Here is an 18667-nt window from a genome sequence, read left to right as displayed (position 1 = left end):
GACGGATTTCATTGGCGGAACTTTAAGTTGGACACTATTTGAAGTGTAAACGAAAATTTAAAAGCATTTTCATGCTTTAAAACTAACAAACAGAACAAAGGAGTTTAAATGGTTTTATGACTGTGTGTGGTTTATATTCCATCATAAATAATTTCTTGTTCTGCTGTTTACGCTCGGCGATTGTTTATCACTCATTTGGGGGTAAATTAAACGATGAAGCGGAAGATTTGAGTTGTTTGGAGGTGCAAATGAATTTCGGTGGAAATCTGGGATTTTTCTAAGCCGCTCAAAAAGCTTTTAGAACCCAATAACTTTCCCACACACGACGACCCAGATCACCAGAGGCTTCTTTCACTCGAACACCTTCGTTTTCGAATTTCGCCCGTAATTGATTATTTTGGAAGCCCATCGATGCTGATGATGTATGGATATGTCTGTGTCGGTAATTCTTTTCTCACGTCATTGCTGGCCTAAACGCTTTTCAATAAGAAACCGACCGACTGGTGGACGGTCTTTGAAGCTGGCCGCCGAGCAAAAGATCAATCCACACATGTGTAGACTGAGTAAGATCTCTTTTAGCACAGTTGCAGGCCCATTCTTCGGACTTAGGAGCATGGACGTGCCACTTTTTGGTCCACTGCACCGGCCGGAGTCGGAGCAATCGCTTTGTCTGCAGCACGAACAGTTTGAACATTTTTGGATAAATACACGTACCCAGCGTGCAGTTTGTAGGAACTGCCTCTTTTCATCTGCAGCGCTCATTAAGCGCTTCTAAAGCATTCTAAAATGCATTTAATGGTTTAATTGTCCAAGCAAACACTTAATGGGAGTGGCTCTTTTGATGGTCGGTCGGGATGACAGGCTGTGACAGTCTGTAAGGTAGGGACTCATTTAATGCAAATCAATTTGGCAAACATACATAAAGCATTCGCGCTTTATTGGTCACGCACAACGCACAAATAATTTGGTAATTAAAGAAAGAAATACAGTAGGGCTTCTCAATGTAGAATTATTTTTAATCAAAGATAATTCGATGCCAATAAGAAAAGTTAATATTCATTACCAGAAGTGTCAAGGAAAAAATGTTTTTATTCTTGTTTTTATCAGAAATTTATAATTTAAATAAATTAAAAAATCTATTCTTGACAAATTAAGAAAGTTTGCTTCTCATCTAACAATGATTGTTTACTTACCGAATTTCACCTGTAAAATCAATATGATGAACAGAAGCGATTTAAAAGAGAACTGCCTTGCTCAAATATATTTCGAGTCCATCCGGCTGGGTGTGTCAGCAATTTGAGGCGATTTTATTGCGAAAAACATATAGGTATAAAGTATAAGTATATTGAAAGCTCTTTGAGTGGCAGATAAGCAAATGAGCGGCTGACATGAGGAGCTAGCCGAAAATAAAGTGACACAAAGCGGAAATCGAATTCTGAGCCGAGTTAAGAATCTTGGGAGCACCTCACCTCTCCCCCTCTCGGTGATTGCCACATGCTGCCAGACAACAAGCTAAACAACTCATGGCTGCAGACCGCCGTGAATTGGACTTTGCCCGCTGGGCGTAAGCAAATAGCAAATGGCAACAGAAACTTCATAAATTTGTTAACACCGACGCAAAGGCAGCTAGCGAATGGAGGCCAGCACAAAGCCGAAATGAGCTAAAAGCGCAACAGGACAATAAAGAATGACAATGACTTGGTTACGACTGTTGTTGGTACTGAAGTTTTTATCGTTGTATGGAAGTCGGCGTCGTGTGTGTCACCCACGCACACGTGTCCCCAGGCCCCATTTCCATGCCAAGCCCCCTATCCTTCCTATCCATCCTATCCATCCAGCATATCAGCTTACTCACCTATAGACCGGCCTAACTCGAGAGGATCGCGAGGGACAGGGGCTTGGGGGCCACAAGGAAACTTAATTTGCTGCCATTAGCAAAGAGCCGAGAAATTCGCGCTCAAGAAATAGAAGTGTCTGTGCCTGCTGTTTGTTTTCACTGCTTATTTGCCTTGCTCGACGGCATAAAAATAGAATAAAATTCAAGAAGAGCTAAATACAAGTTGCCATTGTCGACGGTCTAAATATGTATGTACGTGTGTACCTTGGCAGCGACTCGGGGCTATTTATTTAAGTGAATTGTGAATAATGTTGTCTGGCGCCAAGTGGCAATCCCGGCTCAGACAACGAGCTCTAAACTAAGAAAAAGTCACTATTAAATCAAAAGTATTATCTCCAAATAAAGACTGCATAGCCAAACATTAACTTAGAAATGTTCTTTATTATTAACATGGGTTTTGATAGGTGACTTGTATTAAATATTTAATGAAAAAATGGAAGAGACAAGAATGGAATTGTACCAATAGTGTTTTGACCTTAAAGAGTATAAAAAGTTGTATACAAATATTAAAGAACACTAGGAAGTGGTTGTACAAATTTATGCAATAAGATTTAGAGAATCTTTCATTTTTCGTCAGTGTAGCAGATGTACAGAAATAACACCTACGTGGGAGCTCCGGACAATTCAGTCCAAATGACATTTAACCCCTTGGCAGGCGTACCTAACCAACCCACCTTCAAAAGGCAAATTCAATTTACAATTTTAATTGTGATTGCAGACAGCTCTGGCTTGCTAACCGCCGACCATCAAATTGCATTGGACCAAGCGCAGACAGACGGGTTTATTGATTTTTCATTTGGTCTGCAAAAATCCATGAAAACCACTTTGGTGTTGTCTCACTTGTTTCGATGCAATTATCCTCCAGCTCTCGATATTTGCTTTGCACTCGCCAGCAACTTTCCACGCGAACTTGACCCTGGAACATTGCAAAAATAGATACCTGGTTTAGTTAGCCGTGTCCTCACATTTTGCACTTGAGTTGTCAGCGCTGGCAGAACGATTTATGGATCTGCCACTTACTACTTGCTATATAAATTCATGTTTCTGATTTTGGCAATGTTTTTCTGATTTGTTTTCCAGGTCACACATCGTACAACCGGCCAGGTGATGGTGCTCAAGATGAATCAGTTGCGGGCCAATCGACCGAATATGCTGCGGGAAGTGCAGCTCCTCAATAAGCTCTCGCACGCAAATATACTGAGGTAAGTGAAGATTATCATAGAGTCCAGCTTATCGGGAAGGAATGACGGCTAAAAATAGCCCAGAAAAATATATTTATTCTAATCGCAAGTAAATAAAACCATAAGTAGTTGAGCAGCATCTTATGGGTCAATGCCATGCTTGTTTTTCTGACTCATATTCTCTGATTTTAATTGCAAACTTGACTGCGGGGCTTATGAATGGTTGTTGTTGTCGACTCCAAATGAGCTATATGGCATATGTATATGTATTCCCTTAGCTTTTGATGATCATGTGGTCCGATTGTGTTTACGCATTCAGTTCGCACCTCGCCGCGAATTGACCATTCATTTAAATGGATTACGTAAACAATTTAATGGGTTCATCGCGCAGGGTCTTTATTTTGAATTCTACGCAAATAATGTTCATTTTCTCTGTCGGATTCAATTTAATTTTGCATATTTTACACTTGATTTCAGTACTCGTTAGGGGTAAAAGCTGTTCTGCTCGCATCATCAAAAATACTGACCTATGCTAAATCTGAAAACAACATTCATGTACGAGTAGTGTTGGGGTATGATTCACTTTTCAGCCTGTCGTAAGTTCTGACATCTGGGACTGCTGACTAAACTGACATCATTATGGATATTATTTTTATTGAAAGTATTTATGGAGATGTGTGTGTGCTTTCAAAGTAATACTGAGCAAATATTTACTTCTTACCGCAATGAGATTGGCTTGTTATGGTTTGGCGGTTTGTTTATATTTTTCGACTGGCCATTTGCTTTTGGCATTTTAAAGAGTTCCAGTTGGAGTTCAGAGCAGGTTCAAGACCAAAATCGCACAACACATTTCCGATGCCCGCGGAAAGGTCAAGTTCACGGGCTGCTGTTGTTGCACCGACTGTCTGTAATTACCTTGGCAGTGACCAGGTGTGTGTTGGCTTTTAGGGGGGATGGAAGGGGTAGGGGCTAGGGGACCCTCTCACGGGTCACACAAAAAAAACTGCTGATGTAATTGGCTGAGTGGCAAAGTCTGAAACAATATGGCAAAGGCTCATGACATTGTTGTCTGTCTGGCTTGAATAGATTTAATTGCCAAGCTGCGTAGCTAGCTTACTCACTTCGCTGCCTTTTTTTTCGGTATTATTTATACTATTTTTTCAGTTTGTTTTGTCCTCACGTGACTGCACGCAACAATGAGTGTCTGATGGCAGCGACTTCAATTGTATGCAATTCTCAGGGACTTTTTGCGGCTGCTGTTGCCGTTTTCTATTTTAGCTATTTTTTCCGTAAACTGCCAGACAGACATACAGACCAATCCATTTTGCACCGCCCATCTTTTCCTGTTTGCCTCCATGAATATGCAATTGCTGGCTTAGACCTTTTCGGCCCCGCCCTTTCATTTACAATGTTAACACCCCGAAAATGGGAAGAGACATGTCTGGTATTAGTTGCCATTCTTCCCACAACATTTTTTGCCAGCGGCCATTCAAACTTTAACCTCATAATCCGAAAGAATCCGTTATGGCAACGCGGCTAGAGGCCTTCCTCCTTCTCCAGGTGGAAGAGCCCACCTGATTTTATGACATCTGTCATCAGCGGCTCGCCTGAAACAGCTGAGTGAAACGTGCGGCGAATCGCAGTCAGAGAATTAAATGCAACGGATTCTGTTGATTAAATGCCCTGGCCAACTTATTTCGCTGTGTGCCCGGCTCGTTGAGAGATGGATTTGGGTCAGCGGAACAGCCAGCCAAAAGAAATAACAACAACAGCAGTCTATAGCGACTCTGCAGCTGCCAACTTTTCTTTATTCGTAGGCATTAAATGAAAATTCTGAAAACTCTGGAATGCAGCTATGGCGCCATAGGCCGGCTGGATAGTGAAATTAAAATTCATCCACACGCATTTAGTTCTTTGTTTTATGGATCCCCTGCAGCAAAGCTATTTATACTTGGGCCAATTAATACGACACTGGGAAAACAAGTAAATCCAATCAAGAGCAATGCGTTTAAATTGGTGTAGAATAAATTTATTTATTTAAAAATAATTTGATTGTTAAGAAAATGAATGGAATAATTAATTTGTATCTGTTTTAGGATGATTCTTTTTTAAAACTTTGCTAAATGTTAATTAGTTCATTCAAATTTTACTATAATAATTCTTGTAATTCCAAAAAACACATGTTTGCCAAAGTGTATCTTTATGTGGGGGCTACCTATGTTCCAATAGTTCCACCCGATTGAACCCTGCTTAGATCTGCTATCCTCGATCCGCGATTGTGATTTTATCAGTGACGTGGATCGCTAAAAACTCCGCTCCCAGCTCGATTAATTTACTGACTGACTGACTGACTGGCAGTTAGTTGTAAGTTAGGCGTTGCTCTTGTTGGCGGGCATGTTTAATGATGCTTAACGATCGCGTCTGTCGGCTAACTGTCAAATTTTAACAGCTACACCGCTGGGCGTCCATGCGGGCCACTGCGCCACCGCCTCCCATGGCGGACCTCAACGATCCGGCTAATGAAGCCTATTGATTGGCGGCCATAAGTAGCGGTACCGTTGCATCCTCCTTCTCTGAGTGTAATGCCAATGCAGTCGAGCGTCAATAGAACTAATCTTTGGGTAATTGAAACCACCTTTCTAGCCGGCAGCATGCCGAATGCCCAGATGCCATATAGTATAGTATACACCCACCCACGCCCGAATCGGTGACTTATTGGCCACAACGCTGAAACTGAAACTGAAACTCTCACACACTCGGCTGAGTTGAGTAGTTGCCGTTGGCGTGTATTTTTTATGTGCTTATCACGCGCCCGCCGTAATGCGGAATGTCGCACAATGAGAACGCGCTCGCAGCCAGTCAGCCAAACAGCCATCCAGCTAGTAAGGCAATTGCATTGCATTGCAACTGTCCCTGCCCTGCCCCACCCCGTTTTCCCCCCTTTACGGCCCACTGGATCACCCACCCACCCACATGGCTTGTAGCTGTCGCCGCTCCCAGGCAGCCGCCAACTTGACATATAGTCACTCTACTTACCAACAGCACTGTGCAAAATAACATAAACAAACATAAGCCAGTCATTTTCTTTTTTAAACAATTTTTGGTTTTTAATGAATTTGCTTCCAAAAGATTAAGATCAATTTTTTTCCTTCAATTATTTTTATAATGGAATCTTTGATTACAAAAAGTTGTTTTTGCAATATACTTAACAGCAAGTTTAAATCTATAAAAATTACCCGACTAGCATTACGAGTTGATTCGCGGAAATTTAACGAAAGCTGTGATTCCGAAAATGTTGTACTTAGTGTCTAGAAATCTAGCTATTGTTAGCAAGGTCTTAAGACTTTATAAATAATTCTTGACAGTGCACTATATGCATTGTTTGACTCACAAATCCCATTGGTGTGGAGTTGGCTTCCATTGAGTGCCTTTCTCGAAATGTAAACACAGCGATGACGATTGTGGCGCCGGGTTCTCTACACTTTTTCCCCTTTTTTTATTAACTCTACTTGTAACAACCGAGCAGGGTAAAAGCAAACATGCTGCCTTTGGCGCTCAGAGACATTTAAACGCTCATTTAACGCGACTAAGCCCGAGTAAGACATGTGACAGTTCTTGGCCCGGCTCATTACGGCCACAAACAATGGTGGAAATTCCGCAAGAGCTGCTGTTTGAGCCGCACTGGCGGCACTTGATCTTTGCGCCTGGCTGCGATGCTAAGCAGGTGATAAGTTGTGGGCAAATGTTGACAAATTGTTGGCATGCAAATGTGCGCGGGTTAATGACTCCACAGCTGAGGTGTCAAACGTTGGACCACCGAGCTCTCACGCTTCCGCATGAGCTGCAGTTCAGCTTTGACCCCGATTTCGTAAGACTTGGACAATCCGTAGCTATTGATAAACCCGACGTTGGCGTTGCAAGAGATTCCACTAAGGTCAGATTGCACTTAATTGAATGCGTCGATAGCTAGTCGATCGAGCCACTCATCTGGCGATGAGTCGAGTCCCGTCGCCACATGAAGGTCGTCTGTGGCGGGGAATTCCTACACATATGAGTGTAGTGGATGCGATGTGTTTGCCACAAGCCTCCATTTTTCGAGGGGCCACTGCACATTGTTGTCTCTCGGCCATTATTTGTCTTGGCTTGATTTGTGTGTCGCCGAGCGTTGGCGGCTCATTTCTGTCCCCTTTTATGAAATGAAATGCTTGCCAATAAACTGAGATGGCTGGCCTTGAAATGAACGGGCGCCCAGTGGCACATTGTCAGGCTAATGAAAAGATTGCCGAGAACGAGCAGAAATTGTTGACAATTTAATGAGAATTTTATTGTGCAAGATGGGTTAAATTGGCCATTCATTCGCCCGGCAGCTTGAATGAAATCAGCAAAAACTTAAATCCGCGCATATATAATTAAGCGTATAATGGGGGATTTAGTGTCTAGCCAAATTGAGTCCTTAATTTCTAGCCTGTGGTAGTTTGTACAGTTACCAGACTTTGACAAGTTGCAATAGCAACACCTGCTGCAGCAGCAGCAACATCAGCAACAAGAGGCCGAAAGAGAGCGTGTCATGATTGCGGCCATATAAACATTTCTTTTTATTGCTTAATGGATACATGACTGCCAGACTGGTTGACTACTTGCACCGCACTTTTATCAGTTCAGCTTTTCATGTTTGCTCGTCGATTGTGGATTGTCAATTGTCGATAGCCTGTAATTGAAGCTGCTCTCTGCCTCTGGCTCTGCTGCTGCCGTGTGGCACGGATCAGATCGGATCGTTGCCATTGCAGCCAGTTCAAGAAAGCTAAATTGGGTTAATTTCTGATTGATGATCAACATGGCCTGGTAAACTGTCGCGCGCAATTTCATTAGGCAGCTTGTTTTTAGACGCCCGAGATCAGGTTGTTCGATCTGAATTCGATCGTCAATTGCATTGACGTCAATATCTGTAGTATTTGCATCACGGATTTTCGTTTGCACTTGCTTCCGAGCGTCTATTTATGGACCATTGGTGTGTGGGATATATTTAGACCAGCAGTGTGTGTTTACAGCAAACACGAAATTATGAATCTATAAAATCAACAATTATCGAAAGCTAATCTGTGAATTCGCGGGGGGTTCGCCGTTTTTGGCAATACCAAGCTGAACTAAACTCACTGACCCAAAACTGGGCTATGTAATGCTGATTTTTGTTTATTTTGGTAATGCTTTATGTCTCAGCCACAATAACATCTACAGCACACGAGGCAGTGCGACGCAATTGCAAGTCATTGAACCCACAGTATTATTACATTGTGTTGTGCCTCTGCAAGTGCTAACACATGTAAAAATATAAAAAAGAAGAGCAGTCGGATTGATGTACCCGAAAGAAAGCGTGAGTAATATGTATCTGACTATACACAATGTTTCGGAGACACATGCAGATACAGATTGGAATTTAATGAGCTGCCTTGCATTCCAGCCCGTTTTTTAGTTGCGTGCTGCTGCCATGTTGTAACAAGTTTCTTGACAGCAATTACTCACTACTGTGTTCGCTGAATTTAGTTTATCTCCCAGCGATAAATCTTCTCATATTTGTCTGCATAAATCGCAATTGTAATTGTCAACTTCCGCATAAAAAAATATAGCCATAAAATGGTAAGTAAACGTGTCAGGCTGGCGATGTCCCATAAAACATCTCTCACCCAACGGCTGGCGTCTTTTGGCCCGGCTGCCAACATTCACTTCCAATTTACGTTTGGCCATTGTCTTTTGTCTCTGGCCTGCGTTTCGTACGAAATTATGTCATCAACTTTCAATCAATTTCAATACACTTCAATCAATTTTGCACAACAAAAAGCGAGCATTAGATATTCAGATTTATGCAACACCCATACATGAGCTTTCTTTTTGGGCTGCAGCGGCTTGAAAATCGGTCAGCAGTAAAAACAAGAAGAGGAAGTAGCAGCAACTGTTGCTGTTGCCATTGCTGCTGTTGCTGCTGCTGCCTTACACTGGACTTTGCTGCTGCAGCTGCAATCTGCATAATTTTCGCATCACGTTTTGCATATTTTTCTAATTGAAAACCAAATTCAATCATTTCATTTCGAAATACTGTTGTTACTCCGCCAGTCGTAAATGCCGAATGGTAATTGCAGTTGGCAGCGTTTAAGCGTTTAGGACCATTTATAACGCCCATTGCCACGCCCCCGGCTGCTCTACTGCCACCGTCTCATTTGTAACTTGGTATTGGGCCTGGGTTATTTGCTGTTTGCCTAAAAGCCAATTTTTGTTTACTTTGTGTCAACCTTTTAACCCCCGATCGTGCCGTTTTTGCTGCTGCTGTACTGCTGTTGTTGCAGTGGCAATTTCTGTTGCTGCTGCTGTTGATGTTGTGGTAATAATTTTCAATTAAGCGCAAAATGCCTTAATGCTCCAATTCGATTTGCCAACGTAAAAATGCCGCCGCTGTTGCAATACACGAGTGAAAGAATTCCAAGCGGGATTTTGCATTTTATTAGCCTATCTAATAACCAAGCTGGCCAGCGGCAGTTAGCGGCTTTAGTTGGACTGCGGCTCCGTCTGCGAAAAGTCTGGGAAACCAATTGGCAGAGTCTCCAGAGAGAAACGTGCAAACGTGTCAATTTATGGTTTTCATTGCGACTTGCAAGAGAAATGCCGGCTGCCGACTGCCGACCGAACAACGTTTCCCGGGAAAACGGTGTAATGCTTGTAACAAATATTGTAACACCCAGCAAAGCAGCACATTTCAATTTAACACAATCACATCTCTTGACTGCAGGGAAACTGGCAAAAAAAGAGAAAAACCGGCGAGTGAAAAAAAAAACAAATTGAAAATCTAAACGCTACCAGAACAATGCTTCTTTGGCAGTTTCAGAGGTTTATAGCCGCTTGAGTAGTTCTCGCTTCCTGCTCTCGGCATCATCTTCTTCAGCTACAGGTCTTGAAGTGGGCAAAAGCCTAGGCACTCGACGTATATTCATTTCCTGCTGCAAAGCGGCTAGAGGATGGCTAGAGACACCTTTGTCGAGATCTGCAGCCTGCCTCCTCTTTTGGCCGGCTACTGATTTACATTTCCAGCCAATTTGATGTCGACGAACTCGCTTCCCAATGTCTGGCAACGCCCACTGCAAAAGGCTTTGTTTTTGCTTTTAATGATTAATTTTTCTCGTTCCGAAAATAACAAATTTGCACCCTGGCTGATGAATGCGATATAAATGAATTGCCCAATTAACAAAGCACTCTTCGTGCAATCGAACATTGTCGACAGGCTTTTCGGCAAAACCTTTTTTTGGTGTTTTCTTTTCTTGGATCGGCTGATCTCTGTACTTTTCAATTAAGTACTGATGCGACTCGTAACCAAATTAAATCCTTTCTGTCAACAGAGCTCTTCTTCAAAGCCATGTTGAGTTGAGAGCGGCTTAAAAGGCACATTAAAGGTGTTAACGGCGGGCAAATCCTCTTAATGTAAGCCGCTAATGGGCAGCAAAAGGGCAGGGCAGGGGTACTCACTCGAGGCGCTAATCGTGTATCACGCAGGGAAATAAATTGAATTAGAACCGTAAATCCCTGCGCTGGTCATGCAAATGGAAGTGCGGCTTGCACCCACGGTCACGAGTTGCGAAGGAGGAAAGAGGTGTGCCACTCTGTAGAGAGGATGTGCGGCAGACAAAACCCTCGGGCCTCGAATCCCCTGCCTTCAACACCTGGGATCGAGCAGTCTCGCCTTTGTGATAACTTCATTTCATATCCGCGCTGAGCCGAGCCCTTGGGCTGTCTGTCTGAAGGGCTGACATGTGTCTGCCACACACTGGCGTGGCATCTATCAAGAATCTCAAAAGGGTCATGCCCTCTTGCCCAAGACATATTCATTTTTTTATGCAGCGTAATAACGTTTTGTGTACATAAATACAGTCAAATCTTCATGGATTCGATTCTAGTCAAAATTTGGGAAATCTTATAGATAGTTTTCAAAGCTAATTATCCAGTTCTCTATTTAGCTTTTACTGGCTGTTTTGTTTTACATTCTCATATTTTTTAATTGACGCTTTGTTACTGCTTTTATTTTATTTAATGAATTAAATCAGCGAATGAAAAAACAATAATTTTCTGACCCAAAATGCTATTTATAAATTCGTTGTCTCGTTTGCAATTTCCTTATAAAAAGGGTAGTTATTGTTGAATACGTTTCACTGTATTCCTCTTACCTGTACTTTATGTCCAGGTTTGATTGCCGGAAAGCCAGTGACCCGAGTGATTTCAATAAAGGTCCCCCGAAGGGCGCTGATGGTTCTATCAGGCTGCTGTGATTCCTAATGCCGCATATCACGCAAGTCAGTAAACGCCGCTGAAAAGCGATGCAACTGGTTGTTTAAGCCAGACAACCCCTTTACAACTCGTATGTTAATGCGTTGAGACCCCTGGGTCATAATGTGGTGCTAGGGGTGGCCGTAACATTTGATTGTCCTGACATCACGCGCCCACTCGCACCCAGGAGACCCTGTTCCATAGCCTTATTGACAGCCTGACAGAAAAGTGTCTGTTTTGGGGTGGATGGGGTGACAGGTTGCGTGCATGAAGCAATTATTTCCGCCCGGCACACCGTTTGCGAAATTTATTAAGGATTTGATGGTCTGCGGTTAACCTAGTGAAATTAATTTTTATAGTAAGTGAAAATTAATGACCCAATCGGGCACACAAACCTAAATCAAACTTTACGAACGCCACTTCAGTTTCCTTGTCCGCTTATACAGTATACATTTAAGCATATAGCATGACGGACGATAAAGCTTATCTGGCACACGACGTAGAGTTCTAAGCAATTTGGCGAACGCTTTGGGTTATGGCTTTAACCTGGTGCCGGAGAACGGGCTGGCCGAAATAAAGCATGTGCAGAGATAAACATTACGTCCGATTAGACCATTTGACAAAAGACGATTTTGAAGCGAACCCTTATCGAAATGGCGTACGTATTGAACACCTGACCTGAGTCACATGCGCCAATCGGTTGTGAATATTTCGGTATATATTTCCATAAGTGCATCTCAGCATGATTTACCGAAATCATATGTTTTGTTTAAAACTATCAGTTAAAAATGAAATATATTTTCCAAATTTACTCCTTTTAAAATACCGCTTGTGTTAATCCACATATAGCATTTCTAAAGGGTATCTATTGGATGATGCAACCTGAGATGGTTTCGTACTTGTACAAAAGTTCATTGTCACCTCCGAGCATCGTTGTCAGCCCTGTCTGGCAGCAGTTAACCTTTTTTACCTGACTGCACACTTTGTTTGGAGGAAGGAGTTAGCAGGAGGTTGACGCATGCGTTGCCATTTTCTTAATAAGCTTACAGTTCCGGTTCCCGGGCCTGGTGACCTCACCTTGTCCTCCCTCCTGAAGTGAGTCTCAGTAGTTGTTGAGCTCCTTAGGCTTAGGAGTCATTGACATTGTCTGAACAGGAAGCGGAGATGAGTGCTTAGGAAGTGGTTCCTTTGTTCTGTTAATCCTAGGAGATTCCATTCCATCTTCTCATGCTCACCAAGAAGCTATGTCCAGTCAAGGGAAAACTTTCTCTTTTTATTGCGTGCTCCTGCTGCATCGGGGGATTCGAATTACAATTTCATTTTGCAGCGAATCAAGGCTGAAACAATGCTAACAATCAGTGGGGGGTGGCCGATTGCATGTCGACCGGCGATAAGAAATCTGGGGTCTGGGGAGTTGCAGTGCCTGTCAAGTTGTGTGATTGAAAGTGAAACTTATTCGGGCCACACCGAATAGTTGCAATGCAGTGGCAAACTTTAACTGACTGGTTGTGTTCCTTCTTGTTTCATTTCAGCTTTATGGGCGTTTGCGTGCAGGAGGGCCAACTGCACGCCCTGACCGAGTACATCAATGGCGGCTCTCTGGAGCAGCTGCTGGCCAACAAGGAGGTGGTGCTCAGCGCCACGCAGAAGATAAGACTGGCGCTGGGTATTGCGCACGGCATGTCCTACGTCCATGACGCGGGCATCTTCCACAGAGATCTGACGAGCAAGGTGAGTACTTGCTGCCCGAAAAGCCATTGAGCTCCTGTCCTAATCCGATTATCGTTCCAGAACGTACTTATTCGCAATCTGGCCAACGATCAGTATGAAGCCGTCGTGGGTGACTTTGGTCTAGCCGCAAAGATACCAGTCAAATCGTAAGTGTACCCTGGTCTAAACTAAAATATCAGCTTAGTGTTACTTGAGTATTTGAAGAGATTTTATGAACACCTATTAAATTCTATATCAGATTGGCATAAAAAGATAAATAAACTAATCCAAAATGGGCTTGCTTGCAGCAGAAAATCACGCCTGGAGACCGTCGGTTCACCGTATTGGGTCAGTCCGGAGTGCCTGAAGGGTCAATGGTATGACCAGACGAGCGATGTCTTCTCCTTCGGCATCATCCAGTGCGAGATCATAGCCCGTATTGAAGCCGACCCGGACATGATGCCGCGCACTGCGTCGTTTGGCCTGGACTATTTGGCATTTGTTGAGCTGTGTCCCATGGACACACCCCCCGTCTTTCTACGCCTGGCCTTTTACTGTTGTCTAGTAAGCCTTAGTTTATCATCAGCCAAAGAATGTGTATTTAATCCGCTTTATTATTTACAGTACGACGCAAAGAGCCGCCCCACTTTCCACGATGCCCTCAAGAAGTTGACCCTGCTGCTGGAAAAGTACGAACACGAGTCGTCGGCAGGAGCGAGTCCACTTAGTTCCCTGGAGCTGATCAACTGCTCCCCAGGAGGAAGTGATTCAGAGAATATAACCTCAACTCCCCGGACTTCAGCCCCGACTGTGGCCACTATTTGTACGGCACCAGCTGGAAATTTAACACCGCGTCATCTGAAAGAAGTCGATGAAGAAGGGTTCCGTTTCCCGAGTAAGAAGTCTGCCTCGGCTGCACTGCCGGGCACACCAAATGGGTCCGCCGGAAGCAATGGCTTTGATGATCACATACTAAAGTCCAGAGTGCGACGTGCCACTCAGAAGTTGGAGGCCGAGATCCTCCTGCACCGGCGCTCGCTGAGCGAGAACATTATACACTTTCCCATGCACACATCGCCCAGTGACAAGGCGCGTTGTCATCAAATGCAGCGCCAGCGCTCCTCAACCCACTCTCCAACGCCGCCCAGGCAGCTAACTTCAGTGCAGTTGCCCGCCACTGCTATTCCAGATCCACCACCACTTCCCCAGCCTGTTTCCGCGGTTCTTACCCTACGCAAAGTAGGCGAAACAATGTGTCTGAAGGATCCACAGTACAAGCCGACATCTGAGAAGGATCACAACGGCTCTAAACCGAATCCTTTCGAAGCGCTGGCGCAGCTGCGGGGCGTAAAGAAGATCCTGGACGCCAATCCAAAGACCTATGCAGCTGGAGTGGGAGATCTATTCAGCTCATGCTTCGAAACGCTGGCGCCGTTCTTCAAGGAGCTGGCCGCCATGCAGAGCAAGGCAGTGGCTCAGGGTGGAGGAGCGAGTACGGATGAAGCAGCAGCCGCAACACCAGCTGGAAAGGTAACGGCAGCGACTCCCACTGAACCAAAGAGTCTGCCGGTGTCGCCGCATATGACGCGCAAGTACAGCGCCATCGAGCTGCGCCTGCCCCAGAGGATTAGTAATGCTGCTCCAGTTGCCCCACCACCAACTGCCTTACCAGCAGATGAGGATGACTGCGAATATTGCTTTTCAGAAGGCGAGGATCCCGATGGCGGTGGCAACTGTGCGGATGCAGAGTCCAGCAGCGACGACAGCGCCGAGCGTCCGGCCACAGTGCCAACGGCTCGCAAATACCGCGCGAATTCCTTGTACACGCATCCACTTTTTCGTGGCCCCAATGGCACCAGCATGAAAAGTACCAGTACCGGGGAATTCGAGAGTACAGCTCTACTAAAGGCCAGCGCATCGACAATAACGTTGACTGCCTCAGTGGGTGCATCCAATTCCTGCGGGGATCTGACTGAAAGCGCCAAGAAGTCCAAAGACCAAACGAGTTGCAGTGCAGCTGCCACGACCTTGGCTTCGCCCGCTCCCATGTCCAGCTGTTCGGCCAGGCTGGCGGAGACCCCGGCGTCCGTGTCATCATGCACCGATCTTGAGCTCGACGAACTGAAGAACACCTGCGATCTGAGCGAACTTAAGAACTCGTGTGAGCAGCTTCCCCTCAAAACAAACCTAACAAGACGGGACTCCATCGAAAGTGGCTTCTTTTCGTGCTTCAATGAGGAGTCGGATGCAGCGATAACCAACAACAGTTTTGGACGACAGCTAAACGGGATTGGGTCGTTGGGGTTTGGCTGCGGCGGCGGGGGCAACAGTAGTAACTGTTGCTACGAGAAGCTGAAGACGCAGCTAATGATCGATGCATGTGTCAGCGCAGATAGTGAAATCAAGTGAGTATATAGATCTCAAAAGTTGTGTGATACTTCCGTAGCATATTAGCAAAAAACTTTGTTGTTTAAAGTGTTATATTTCAACTAATTATCAACAAGGAAAAGTGTTATATCTAAGAATTATTGTTAAGAATCTTCCAAATCGATGTATTTATCAAAATCTTGATAAACGTTTAAATATGAACGTCAAATTCAATTATGTATGTGTTTTTCGATTTTTAATGTTAGCTAAACGAAGTTTAAATAATAATGATAGAAATCTGATATCTTAAAATGTTAAACAAGTTGTAATTATTTCGGCCTATCCCAGGTTAAACACAGCCACGGTGTAAATATCGAGCCCCAATTGCACAAACGCCGTAAGTGACTTATTTGCTAAAAGCCTTGAAATCACGCTACCATAAAAGTCACTTATTTCCTAAAATATCAAAAGTTTTGACATGGTATTTGTGTTAAATCATCTTATTAGTCAATAATCATCCCAAGAGTCATAAAACATTAAAAAGCTATAAAAATGTTTGTCGAATGTTTTTGTTAGTTTAAGTAGGTTTTGGTCTTGTATCCTTGATTACCACTTATTGATTGTATATCTTATCTTTCAGCGATAAACTTGCGAGTCTGTGTCGTTGTTGCTACTACGCCACCTCCACTTCGAATGCCGCTGTAACTGCTGCCGCTGCTGCGGCCCAACTACAACAGCAGAGCCACTTGCTTAACGACACATCTTCAACCTCGTCGTCGGTTTTGCTAATCGACAATGATCCCGCTGTGATCGGAGGGAATACCTCATCTTCCACAGCGCTGGACTCTATGGATGACTTGGACGCCGAAATTGTGGCGTCGCGACCCACACACCAGCGACGTTACACCTGCCATCATGCATTGCTCAGCGGAAATGGGAGCGATTCACAGATGGCGGCCACGACAGGCCTGATCAATCGACTAGCCCTCGACTCTGAGATTCAAACGCTGCTCCAACGCAGTCCATTCGCGACGAACCAATTGCTGTACTGCAAGAACCGCACCTCGTCCATCTACACGGACAGTTCCGATGACATAAGCAGCTTGGCAGGATCCGATTCCCTGCTCTGGGACGATCGCTCCTTCACGGCCCTGCCCAGCACGCGATCCGCCCAGATAGCCAAGATAGTAGAGTATTTTGAGCGAAAGCGGCAAGATTCTTCTCCACCATCGCTGCACCATCGCAATGGGAACGGAACGGTGGCCGCTGCTGTGGCTGCCTCGGCACTGGGATCCAACTACCTCTACGAGTCGCGTCGCTATTCGGACTTCAAGCGCCACCTGAATCCGGATGCTCTGTGCTTTGACCTCGACAAGAAGCCGGCACAGCAAAGGATGATGGTGTGCGAAGGTGCGGTCAAGTCAAAGCTTCCAATATTCGACAAAAAAAAGTAGCAGCAGGGCGGCTATCCGGGATCTCTTTATGGAAACCCAGACCTGATTCATATTTATTAACTTATTTGTTCAGTCACCTTGGGAATTAGTTAGATTCTGTGAGATTTTTACCCTTATACCCGATTCCTTCATACCTGGCAGTACCACTTGATAAGAATACAAACAATCGCAAATTAGTTTGCCCACAAAAGTTGGTTAGTTTTCGATGCCTACAAGTGTAATTTAGTTGATAATTTATTTCCTTATCGTCAAATAAGCCAAAATGTTCTACTAAAAATTAAGCATGCCCTTTACATTAAGAGAAACCATTTCATTTATATTAGTTTGAAAATTGTATCTTATTACCGTTTACCATTTACATACATATACATAAACATAATCATATGTCGTACTGGTTCCTAGTCCTTCAAATTTACTTCTACATATGTTATGCTAAATTAGCGAATATTCAGAAACCAATCGTGGAAAGTATTTATTCTTATTAATTAAATCTGTCGCTGATAAACTCCTATGAAATGGCATAGCTGTTCTTTATAAATACATTTACATATATTATTAAATTTATCGCGCTATTTATTTGATTTTGTCTAAACTCTGTATAAAATGATTATGTTTAAAATACAATACAAATATACACCCTTACATATATACATAAAATGGCATATTGCAATACATACTTTTACCTGTAGCGATTAATTACCAAGTAAGGTCAAAGTTAAATATCTATGTAGACTTATCAACTTGAGGTTTTAAGACTTGAAGCCCATTTTCGCTCGAAAATTGTACAGATGATCCCGGATCAATTCGAGAAGCAAGACCATTTATCATTGCCCAATTCTGATTGGCTTTATCAAACATTGGACTTTAGTTTTACTTTTTAACGTTTTAATGATGTGGGTATCTGCATTACAAATAAATACAAATGTATACATCAAACCTAGCGGATCGATATTACAGATTTGCTAAAAATTCGATTTTACATAGAGTATATTATGGGGCATGATTTATTGTTTTGCTTAATGTTTGTGGGTCCTCTATAATCGAACTTACATATAAGGTTAATGCAATTCGGCTGCAATTATACTTCAATTATTACACATATTGCAAAAGCAAGGCGAAGACTGAGCCATCGTTTTTCAATTGGCTAGTAGTTTCCATTATACTAATGATAGGAAAATATATCCGTAATTTGATTATCGAAAATTCATTTGAAATTAATGGCTCCCAACTGAAGCATCTTACTTTACCAACTTAGACACTGTTCAACAGAAAAAATAATAAAGAAAAAAGAGACTTCCGTGGCAGCTGTAAATAAAATACAATATGTGTACATACGATTCAGCACTATAGCAAAGATTGTTAAGAAATGTAAGTCGTCCATTTGAGTATAACACATCAACCTCATTGCAAATCATCGTCTTGTTAATGGGTTCTAAGTAAAGCCAAACATTATAGAATCATGAATTTAAAATTCATTTCCGGTTGCCAATCTAACATTTTAAAGCACTTACTAACGTGAGTCGATCATGAAAAAGTATTATATATATTATTATCAACATTGAAATCGCAGTCCATCCCAGACATAAAAACGAAATCAGTTTCGGTTTTTACAAGTAACAAGGACGAATAACGAAAACATGTCAGGCAAACAAATGATTTTGTAAAACTGTAAAACTGAATTGTACTCGTATAATAAAGATACCGATATAGAAAAACTTCCGATTAATTTTTTATTTTTATGGATTACTTTCACC

The 18667-nt window shown here is 43.2% G+C and overlaps 1 protein-coding gene across 3 annotated transcripts in view; it reads left to right on the top strand.

Annotated features, from left to right (window-relative positions):
- Positions 1–18243, top strand: part of LOC108048765 (serine/threonine-protein kinase nak1) — a 48067-nt gene extending 29824 nt beyond the window's left edge. The window contains exons 3-9 of one of the 3 annotated variants that reach the window (XM_044457218.1): positions 2978–3099; positions 12915–13113; positions 13174–13259; positions 13404–13656; positions 13717–15497; positions 15808–15856; positions 16100–16150. In XM_044457218.1, the coding sequence (XP_044313153.1) occupies positions 2978–3099; positions 12915–13113; positions 13174–13259; positions 13404–13656; positions 13717–15497; positions 15808–15829 (2463 nt within the window). In that variant the 3' untranslated portion in view covers positions 15830–15856; positions 16100–16150. Of the gene's footprint in view, positions 1–2977; positions 3100–12914; positions 13114–13173; positions 13260–13400; positions 13657–13716; positions 15498–15807; positions 15857–16099 lie in introns of all 3 variants that reach the window. The other 2 variants (XM_044457216.1, XM_044457217.1) reach the window with 2 other exon arrangements.
- The last annotated feature ends 424 nt before the right edge of the window (positions 18244–18667 follow it).

The sequence above is a fragment of the Drosophila rhopaloa genome, unplaced genomic scaffold (genome assembly GCF_018152115.1).
Source record: "Drosophila rhopaloa isolate 14029-0021.01 unplaced genomic scaffold, ASM1815211v1 contig_155, whole genome shotgun sequence".
NCBI classification, from domain to species: Eukaryota; Metazoa; Arthropoda; class Insecta; order Diptera; family Drosophilidae; genus Drosophila; species Drosophila rhopaloa.
The sequence above is the reverse complement of the archived record's forward strand: the minus strand, read 5'-3'. Positions and strand labels throughout refer to the sequence as shown.